The sequence below is a fragment of the Anomalospiza imberbis genome, chromosome 3 (genome assembly GCF_031753505.1).
Source record: "Anomalospiza imberbis isolate Cuckoo-Finch-1a 21T00152 chromosome 3, ASM3175350v1, whole genome shotgun sequence".
In the NCBI taxonomy this organism is placed as follows: domain Eukaryota; kingdom Metazoa; phylum Chordata; class Aves; order Passeriformes; family Viduidae; genus Anomalospiza; species Anomalospiza imberbis.
Genome location: NC_089683.1, coordinates 33,299,176 through 33,310,489, shown reverse-complemented (window position 1 = coordinate 33,310,489; position 11,314 = coordinate 33,299,176). Strand labels below are relative to the sequence as shown.

General features: G+C 36.7%; 1 protein-coding gene across 2 annotated transcripts in view; it reads right to left on the bottom strand.

Moving 5' to 3' along the window:
• Positions 1-2,067: 2,067 nt before the first annotated feature.
• Positions 2,068-11,314, bottom strand: part of TTK (TTK protein kinase) — a 29,519-nt gene continuing 20,272 nt past the window's right edge. The window contains exons 14-24 of one of the 2 annotated variants that reach the window (XM_068183919.1): positions 10,927-11,053; positions 9,783-9,875; positions 7,937-8,094; positions 7,700-7,851; positions 6,386-6,510; positions 6,007-6,087; positions 4,593-4,769; positions 4,187-4,277; positions 3,855-3,952; positions 2,624-2,758; positions 2,068-2,523 (exon numbers count right to left, since the gene is read on the bottom strand). In XM_068183919.1, coding sequence (XP_068040020.1) covers positions 2,669-2,758; positions 3,855-3,952; positions 4,187-4,277; positions 4,593-4,769; positions 6,007-6,087; positions 6,386-6,510; positions 7,700-7,851; positions 7,937-8,094; positions 9,783-9,875; positions 10,927-11,053 — 1,192 coding nt within the window. In that variant the 3' untranslated portion in view covers positions 2,068-2,523; positions 2,624-2,668. Of the gene's footprint in view, positions 2,759-3,854; positions 3,953-4,186; positions 4,278-4,592; positions 4,770-6,006; positions 6,088-6,385; positions 6,511-7,699; positions 7,852-7,936; positions 8,095-9,782; positions 9,876-10,926; positions 11,054-11,314 lie in introns of both variants that reach the window. The other variant, XM_068183918.1, reaches the window with a different exon arrangement.

Genomic DNA, 11,314 nt, shown 5'->3' with positions numbered 1-11,314 from the left:
CTGGCCCTACACAGAACACCCCAAGAGTCACACCAGGTGCCTGAGAGTACTGTCCAAACACTTCTTTACCTCTGTCAGGCTTGGTGCTATGACCACTTCCCTGGGGAGCCTGTTCCAGTGCCCAACCACCCTCTAGGCAAAGAACCTTTTCCTGACATTCAACCTAAACCTCCCCAACACAGCTTCCTGCCATTCCCTCAGCTCCCACCACCACAGAGGAGAGGTCAGTGCCTGCCCCTCCACTTCCCCTCATAAGGAATCTGGAGACTGAGCCATGCTATACCCATTCATAAATGAAAAGGGAACTCGCCCTTCTGCAGTTAGGTTTCTTTTATAGTGCCAGCTGCTGAGCAGAGCTTTTGGACCACAGTTTTAGATCTAAAGGCTGTAAGTTCTCAAACCCATTTTCCCAACAAGAATTACAACAGGGAACTTACTGAAGTGTTCTCCTTTACCTTTGTACACTTCACATAGTTGATATAGTATTATACTGTACATGTATCCAGTAACAACTTTTACAGAGACATTCTCTGCTTTACCAGCCATCTTCTCTCTCCATTATATATAATTGCCCCAAAATGCAGCCTTGAGGGTGACACTAATGCAGGATGGACACTTTGTCACCTTGAAAAAGCTTCTAGCAGTTACCTGTTACCCAACATTTGAGATTGTTATTTTTTGTCCTTTAAAGCTAATCACACAACATTTCTGTAATTCATTTATGCTTTTAAGACTTCAGCAGAACGTGAAAAGGGAAACAGTTGTCTATAAGGCAGAAAAAAAAAAAAACTGGAATAGATTGAAGACTGGTAAGTGGCAGCTACCAAGGTAGACAGACATCCTGCAGCATGTCATTGAGGTGGGGAAGGAGTATAAATCAACTGCCCATCTGCAATGGAAAAAAATTATTTAACAGGTATGACTGATAACAACCCAGTGCCTCTCATCAGCCCCAAGGCTTTCATAAGCTCCCTCTCATGCCAATTATATTTCCTGTGGGTTCTTCAACAGTTGTGGAATAAGAGAAAGGTTTGATAAACCATACACTACAAAAGAAAAATAGCTGTAGCTATTGTAGCACTACTGTGCAGTAATGTAGCACAGCTTCTCAATATTCAACACAAACTAGAGAAGCAAAACAGCAAAAGCTGACAACTGCAACATTAGAATAATGACAAAAAATTTCAAGAGCTGTAATCTAGACAAGTACTTGGGAAACTTTCTGAAAAGACATTTCTGCAGAGTAAAGATTTTCTTCACAAGTTGTTCTCTGAAGATGCTGATACTTCTTTACCCCACTTCTAGAGAAAGACAAAGTGCTTCAGTACCCATACCTTAGCAGTCTCTCAAACTGTTTAGATTATGAAATGTGCAGAATAAATTTTTTCTTCATTGGCTTCAACTTTGAAAATTTTAAAATCTATATAACAAACTATAAACAAACGGTGGAGTACAATTAGCATAGGTACTCCTTATGCCTGAAATACCACTGAACTACTGCAGTAACAACACTAAGTCTTTAATAAAACGGGCAAGAACAAGACCACTATGGGGAACAAACGTTTTTCACTAGAAATATGGGACAACTACCCCCATCCTGACAGATGACTAATTGAGATTCCACACCCTGTTTCACATAATGACAGTGAGACCAACACCTTAAGTTTATCATTCCAGCTTTGCTGTTAGGAAGGAGATGTGTTGTTCTTGTGTGCTCCAACACAACAGTGGAGCACACATTCTCTATCCCTGCTTCAGCCCTCCTCCTTATCAGGAATATTTCCCACTCTGGTCACTCTCCCTGTGCAATGTGGACAATCACAGCTAGCCCAAAACAAAGGAGGGCAGGTATGAACATACACTTGCAACAGAAATGTGATTCAGTTAATACCTGACCAATCCAATAACAACCATGTAAAATCCACTTCTCTTACATTCACTACATTTTAGAGAATGCTTAGTATTAATGCTTTTAAAAACCCAAATTAGTAATTTATTACCATTGTGAATCCTGAAGGATTTTCTATTATTTTGAAATTTGAAAAGTAGACTACACTTATAATAGCATTTTTAATACAACAAGAGCCATTTTATTCACATAAGTTCAACACAGTACTGATTATTCCCTTGTAACACTTAACCACAGGAACAGCTCAAAAACTGGGTGACATTTACATGCATCTACCAATATTGTATCTGGTGGTTTATACAGAGTGTTCATTTCCAAGGTGTGTGTTAGCAAAGGACAGAACAGCATAGCACTCTGTTCCTGCCTTAGGAGATGTTTCAAAAGGTATTCCATGTTTTTCATGTACATCAATTGGCATTTTTGGGGAATTTCTTAATATTAGCTTCTCATAAGATCTCATCTTAAAAGATTCTCATGTAAGTTTTTGTACTCCAGACACTGTAGTGCTTTTTAAGTAACATAGACCATAATCAACAAGTAGCCTTTGTCATTGCTCAACCCAAGCAGCATGAAAGGAGTGAAAGAGCCCACAGTAAAAAGCATTCAATTAAATTCTTTTTAATGACCTGCAATCATTTTCAGAAGAACACAAAGAACATATAAAAATGCAAACCTTATGCTAAGTGTCCTTTAAAAGCTAGCAGCACAAAATACTTTTTGAACAGACCAGACATCTGTTGCCTCCTGAACAGTAGTACATCATTTTGTTGTCCATGTTTTTTGACTTCCAGGTTTTGCAAATGCTGATACATCAAGAGTTTTACCACTGTTGCACTGTTCATATAAAGTCTGCAAGTTAACAAACACACAGGGTATTCAGGTGAACACAGTTGCACTCCATATGGATTCAAACTATATAACAAACATTACCACTTGAAATAAATCATCACATACTGAAATATTCCATACTAAAATTGCTCTGTCAAATAAAAAAATAGAAACACATTTAAGACAGCTTAGTTGTACCAGCTGTAATGCAGTGCAGTGCCCAGAAGAGAATACATATATTGACTTAGTAGTTTGGGCAGTTACAGAGCTTCACAAGTCAGGAGAAAAATGAGCTGCAAAGACCTAAAATCAAGTTTACTCTATTAAATGCCACCACTATGGAAACCCCAGCATGGAAGGGGAGAGTTGTGTACTGGGGCCATGCAAACTTTACATGAGATACTCAGATGCCCACAAACAGCCACATCACCATTTTGTTAGCAGACTAACTACTTGTTCACCTTCATATTTAAAACGGATCAAGTGCAACTAGAAGTGTATGTATGAACTCCTTTAGTTTTAATATACATTGAATTTGCTTTCCTGCCCATGAAAGCAGCTTTGCATTCTCAAGGTCTTATGTATACTTTACCACCATCACTTCTAAGACACAGGTAGAAAGAGCAGTTGAAGATTTATCAAGCATCTCTTTCAGGCAATAAACTGCAAGAGAGGCTGCAATACTTCAACCCACCAGAACTAATTTACACATAGCACTGCATTAACAGTTCGGCAACTTCCAGGAACAGTTGCAGTCCAAAAGTGTGTACACTTAACAGATCAATTTAGATAATTCCTCCATATTGAGGGTTCTTAAATTAGAAGACTGATGCATAGGGGCAGATTAAAAGCAAAGCAGATCTACTGGGAGATGGAAAGGAAAGAAAAAATTAAAAGTAAATATTACTGGCATCATTTTCAACCCTTCCAATTCAGAAGAATGTAAAGAGATTCTGCATCCTTGCAAACAAAAGCATTAAGATATGCAATGTTTTTCCAGCTATGGCTAAAGATTTCATATATATATATATAGTTTCAGCTTTCACTACTGAGCATTCTAACCTTTGTCTGCATGAGCATGTACTAGTACACAAAATAGAAAAGACAATTTACTTACCCTTGCAGCTCTAGAAATAGAATTGGGAGAATTCAAGCCAACAAGCTGGCCAAGGATACGTTTCATTTCCTCTGTTGTTCCTTTTGCATTTGGGACACCTGCAGTTAATTTATAGTTATGCTGAAATTGTATACATTATCAGTGTAAAAATTGCCAGAACAGTTTGGAAGAAGTTCAAAAATTAAAATATTGAAGTCTTTTGTGAAGCAGATGTAGGTGCCAAAGAAAATTGAATCACACTGCCAAGCTCATAGTACATTTAAGAGTAAAGTGTTTTTTAAAGCATAGTTACAAATATTATTTAATAAAAATGTATTTTAAAATAAATGTACCTGTTTGACAATGACTTTGAATTTGAACATAGGGATGTACCAGCAACTCCGAAACAGAAATTCTCTCTTTAGGATTTCTTACTAAACAGCGCTGCAAATAAAAAGAGAGAAAGAATGTTTTGCCTATGAGTTGTCATGAGAATTAACAGTATTTGGTTGTTGGACCAAAGGACTTAAGTCAGACTGCTTTCAGTACTTACTTAGCTGGTATTGAGCTGAAAAGAGCCTTTAATATGGAAACTACATGAAGTAGCTCTAGCTTCATTTTTCTTTTAAAATAAGGCCTGTTACTACAAGTAGCAGTGAGCATCTCTTTGTGGAAAAAGTCTCTCAAGCACAACTCATTCAGTTTTAGAAAATATACTCTAAAGAAATTACCATTATTTAAAACAAAAAGAACAGTTACCTTCAGCACATCTTGAAGATCCTTCTCAGCAATATCTGGGAACCCTATTTCATAATTTGGATCAACAATAGCATGCATTTTATTGATGTGACTTGTTATATGCTGAAATGGAGTCCTTCCATATGTCATACAGTACAAAATGCAGCCCAGTGACCACACATCGCTTTTGGGACTTATCTAGCATTTAAAAAAAAAATTAACATTACTCTCTACTTAAGGAACTGGCCCTTCAGTCAATTTATCATGTATTTGTACAGCTTTCATTGTATAAGAGATCTTTGTTACTATTATACAAAATCACCGAGGCAGCATGCCATTATCTGCTAAGACAGTGATGTGGCTTCCTTCACTGATATTCCATAAGAAAACTATTCTTAATTATTTTTGAAAAATCAACTTACTTGAAGAGCTAAGTTAAAACTGAAGCCTAAAGTTAGTCCTCAACAAGTCAAACTGCAGGATTCTAATTTCAGATTTAAAAATAAATACAAGTAAAAACATACTAAATTATTTAAATCCAGGAAATGGTGAGAGATCACCGCTATGTCTCCAAAGTGGAAAGCCACAACTCAATTCCCCTGGGTTTGAAGGATTCAGATCCATATTTCAACCCGACACTCAGGCTGTTCCTTACAGGACAACTTTGCAATTGTCCTGTTGAAGCTGAAGCACTTTAAGAGAAGCACAGAGAGGGGAGAGGAGGGAAGTGGAGAAAGATGCATACAGAGAACCTGACTCCCAGCACAATGGTTAGATTTTTTGCTTAGATGAGCTGAACAAATCTGCACTTTGCATGCAGTATTACAAGTACAAAAGGTAAGAAATTATAATCCTTAAAAAAGAAATCCACTTATAAAATATTTTATACACTATTTAGAAAGACAAGACTGCATTTAATTAGACAATAATACTTCCATTCAACTGTTAAAAAGTTAATCTTCATGTACATACAAATACTTTTTCACCAAACCACATAACCCTCAGTTGAAGTTTGACTGCCAAAGTCAAAAATGTTTTCCCTTCAGAACCTTTCTCATCATTCATGTTCCATTGCCCTGGTGATGTTAACAAATTTTCTACAATACACAATACTCTGTAGCAGAGAAAAATTAATAGGATACAGTGAACTCATACATGTGGCCCTAAAATGCCCAAGCCTGTGCCTCTGTTTTACTTTCAGTTTTACTCAGTAATTGAGCACTTACATTTTTCTAAACACCATCTGCCAAACGCTTTTAGGTAGTTAGGGAGATTAGGCTTAACCTTCCAACTCTGCACACCATCATCATGGCACAGTAAATTGGTTTATGTTCAAGTTTCAGTGGAAGATTTTGAAAAAAACACATTTGAAGATACATGACTGAATTACTTCCTTCTTAACATGAAGGGAATAGGAGGAAAAAGATCATACTACCTTAGAACGAGGCTTGCCATTTTCTCCATAGGAAGACCTATCTTCTATTGCTTCAGGTGGCATGTAATTCATTGTGCCAGCCTAGCCATAAAAATGAAAAAATATTCTTTTAAACAAAGCATGCATTAAATTTAATTAACTTAATAAAAGCTTAGATTTCTGTCCCAAAACACTGAAAAGCATCTTAAAACTTTGTTTCTATTAAGGCTGAATGCCATTATTATTCTGTTAATTAAAAACATGTAAAAACCAGTACACATGAATATTCATATACACATATAAAACTATTCAGCATAAAATTTCAATAGTAATTGAGGTTATTACAATCAAAATCGTACTTGACAGAAAAATGAACATGAATTTTCCAGAAGTATTTCACCTGAGAATCTTTAATGATACTTGTCACATCTGGCTGCATTTGGTTTGCAATACCAAAGTCAATTAGTTTTAACATTCCATCAACTATCAGAAAGTTTGCTGGTTTCAGATCACTGTGAATAATGCCTGTAAAAAAGAGTTTAAAGTAAATCCAAATTACCACCACAAGGGTTAGCATTACTCAACTCCCATAACCCTTGCACAGAGAGAAGGTGCAGATTGGCTTTATTTGAGTCTCTGCAGATTTCATAAAAGTGCTTCCATTTCTTCCTAAACAGTTCTTCACTTGCATAAGTTTACAGTTAGAATTGCTACTTATTCAAACCTGCAGGTACACCAGAACAACTCCAAGAAATTTGAGTTGCACAGTTTGTCTCAGTTTGGGACAGACACTCCAGCTTTGTGTGCGCATGGCCACACTGGATTGCTGCTCTGGAGCAATTCAGTGGCCTGTCCATGCCTTAATTCTCTCTTTAATTAGCTAAGCAGGTAGTGAAAATAGAAGAATTATATTGCTTAGTCTGAATAAAGGTACCATTCACTGAGGAGTATACACAACTAGCTTCTCACAAACTCTACTTGCACAATGTAACATGAATTTTGGTTACTATGTACATGATCAACCCAATCTATCGTGATATTTTTCAAAAATCACTGTCTTTTTTCAAAACATCGTATGTATGTATGCACCCTGAATTTCAGTAGGTCTTGCTGTTTGCTATATTGTTGAATGCTCTAGTCCTGAAAATAGATGATGCTTTCTGCTACTAGTCTTCACTTCATTATTATATAGGAAAAGATCCAAGTCTGCCCTCTCCTTTATACTACACAGACAAACAGTATATAGATACATACACTATTATATAGGTAAAGATGAGAGGAAGGCCTGAAGAACTCTAGGAAAAAGCTGAAACACTTTGTCAAAGTAAAGATGGAAGAGCTGTCATTAATGTCAAAGCTACATCTGGAGAGACTGAGTGGCTAAAATTTGAGTCTAAGAGAGAACAAGTGGAATTGGGAGTATACGAGGTAGTCTGAACCAGAAAAAAAATCCTGGCTGTTGAAAGAAAACAGATAGCATTACATAAACAGTGATATTTGTAAGATCCTTCTCAACTTAGCCAAGTCTATCTCTGGATCAAGATTTACCTTGGTTTTTTGCTTCACTGCTTTTTTAAAAATACAGTAAATACCCATCTTTGAAGATCACTAAGATTACACCAACACTAAAAACAATACCACCTCCAAAATTAAACCAGATCCATTATTATCTGCCCTAAATCCTATACAAATATCTAGAATTATTTAAGAATACCGTGTTCATGGATTGTGTGAACAGCTTCCAGCATATTTTTCCAATAGCTCTTTCGTTCCAATGGATCCATCTTTTTTTTCTTTTTAAGCCAGCTATTGAGATCAATATTTCCACACTCCATTACCATGTAGATATGTTGATCAGTAATTTCACTAAAAATAAAACACGTATGTTAAAAGTGAAGGAAATATCTTTTTATAGAGAAATACTGATTGCATAAAGTTAGCATTTACTCACTATCCATAAAGGCGGATGATCTTATCACTATGTTGCTGCAGTTTACTCAAATGAGCAATTTCATTCTTATAGCTCTCAACAGTCTGTTGATCAGCTTCCTCTAGATTCACATATTTGACAGCATACAGCTGCTTCTTGTCATTCAGTACTTGAAATACCTGCAAAACAGTATCAGTTAATACCTTCATTCATCCCTAATTCCGATGTACTATGGTACTTCATCTCAACTCAGCCAGAATACCAAGGAATACCTTTTCAAATGGAAGAAACAATACAAAAATTCATACAATCAGCATGATAAAATCACGAAAGACACAGTTACAACAGAAGCAACCCTCTATCAGAAGTTATCTTGGTGACACATATTTCACCAGGTGTAGTACATCATGAGTCTGCATGGTTCCTAAGATAAAGACTACAAAATAACACTCCCAGAGATAGAGGTTTGGTTTGCCCTCACACATTCACTTTGTTACACCAAAATCATTTGGAGGCTAGATCACATGGCACATTAGAAGAGGTTGAAAGCACAAAGTCTCATTCAGTCTTAACTTGAGAAGGCTGCAGGAAATCCTATTGCTGTCCTCGGCTATTTAAAGGGAAGGTACGACAGACTCCTTTTGAACCATCAAAGTATGAGATGCAACATACATAGCTAACAATAAAAAAATTACAATTGGATATTTTGATTTTTTTCACTGTCATATAGTCCAACAGGAAAACTGCTTGTCCAGACAGGCTATGAAATCTCCATCCTTGGCTATATTTAAACACAAAACTCCACGCATAATGTGATCTATTTTGGCCCCGTTTTAAGCAGATTATGATAAAGTGACACAAAAGCCCCTGCCATCCTACCTCATTCTACAACCACACAAAGGCAACACAGAGAGCTCTTCTTTCTGGAGTTCTCTGCTGACTGGAAGCTGGCTAATATTAGTCCAATTGACTAGAAGGATGTGAGGGAAGACCCAGGAAACTACAAACCTGTTAGCCTAACCTCAGTTGCTGGAAAAATTACAGAAAATATCCTACTGGGTACTACTGAAATGCAATGATCAGACACAGTCAACATGGATTCACAAAGGGAAAGACCTCTTAAGTAATTAGTTAATTAGCTATCCTCCTAGAAGCTATGCTAAAACACATGGAGAACAGGGTGGTGATTTGAGAGAGCCAGCACTGCTTCACCACATGCAAGTCTGACCAATCCAGGGGCCTTCTGTGAGAGAGGGACTACATCAGTGGACAAGGGAACAGATACAGATGTCATCCATCTGGACTTGTGTAAGGCCTTTCATGTATGTCCCCCACAACGTCCAGCTAAACTGCTTATGCTGTTAAGGAAGTAAGGACCTATAACAAACACAAGAGATTTTGCCAATATTGTTTCCCAAGCTCCCATAACCCAAAATTTCCATGTAAAAAGCAGCTCACTCACCACTTCTGACATAGCTACAACTACTCACACAAGTTACAGAAATAGTTAGGAGATGGTCTGTCTCCTTCAGGCTCTCAATCAGCTTTACAAGTCACCCATTTCCCAACTGTGTAGTCATATTGCTCTAAACAACAGCCTCTCACATTAGGATGTACACAGTGCAGTACATCTCTTATAACAGAAGAGCTGATTCTACCAGGAATTTTAATGTTTACCATAGAAATTATCTTCAAGAGCAAAAAGTCTAAGCATGGCACTAAATCCGCAAAGTTCTAAATTCCCTGGGTCAAACATTGTGTACGTGTTAACACTAGGCACTCATTACTTGATTTCAATGTGTATTTAAAATAGATTGTACTACTGTGTAAATGAGTGACTGCCTAAAAGAATAAAGGAGCACCTTACCTTACTCGAGCCTCCACTACCTATTTGCTTTAACACTGTATAAACTCTTCCATTGATGACAAGGCATTCATGCGAAGGTACAGAAGCTGGAACCTGTGTACACATAGAAAAGGTTAAGAAATAACCATTGGTACATGCAACAGAGCTCTACTTTTTATTAAGTTAAAATGCTTTAAATTGTCTTGCTCTTTCTGAAGGAGATAAAGTTGTTTAGAAGCAGTAAAAAAAGCTTCAAATGAAAGCTAGATCCCCATATACTGATCATCATTTGGCATGTGACATCACTGCACCCTTGTAAAAGGTGCCAATGCTCCTCACACTGGATATCAAGGAAAGGATGTTCTTTAATAAGGCTTCCCAGATCATTAGAGACACCTCCCTCCTTACATATAACATCAGAAACGACATTATCCATGAGACTTTCAGTCTCAGCATGAAACTTAAGAGCTGTACTGAAATCATCTACCATTATATTTGAAGCTCATTACTAGCTAGAAGACTGCAGTAATGTGAAGTTCAAACAGCCTGCGTTGCCCATATCTGCTACACCAAGCCACAGAAAGGCCTCAAGCTTGATTTATTAATTTATCAATATTTATCCTCTGGTAGGAAGCTTAAACCTATTCCCCAGTATCATCTGCAACTGGGAAGATTCCTACCTGAATATGCAACACATCGAAGGTAACCCATTTTTACATTATGTCAGGTCACAACAAATGTATCAAAATTTGTAAAATCTAACAAAAATGGAGGAGAAAATCTTTAACCTCCCTCAAACTCAAACACACTACTTCTCTTTATTGGTACTATATTGGCTACTACCACTGTAAAAGCACTGCAGAACAAAAATACAGGCTCTAGCTCTTTTCTCTGTCATTAAGTAGGATCTGAAAAGGCTTAGATTGCAGACATAAAGGCTCCAGCATTTTGACAAAATTAAACTGATTTTTCAGCACCTGACTTAGGTCATCTAAATTCAGACATACACACAAAGAAAGTTATTTTAGGAATACTAGACTACTTTCCATTATTCATCCAGGAAGATGAACAGCAACTTCAGATTAAAAAAAAGATATACACATTTATTTTACCTAAAGTAGTTCCCAATGAAAATACGTGCTAAAGAATGACAGAAAATTGTTACCTGCAAGCCAGCTTGATTCTGAAATGGAGTTGCTGGAGTATGTGGTAAATAATAAGGGAACTGACTGTAGGGAGTAGAAATTTGACATCCTGGTAGAAACCTGTCCTTTATGACTGGTGTGTTGAAACTAACAAAAAAAAATTAACAATATCTGCATTAGTTGTATTTTCTTAAGATTATTTTAACAAAGTTGAAATCTTCAGTGTTTCTTGTTAAGTTCTTGTTAACTTATTGAAAGTTAAACCCTATTGACTAGCAATAGCCCAAGCCTCCACTTCATTCAATAATTATCATTAAGACCACTTCAACTTCTTCATTTAGAAGTCCTTTTAGGAATACACTGAAACTTTAAAAATACACTGTTTTTAAAAACACAAACTCACTATCT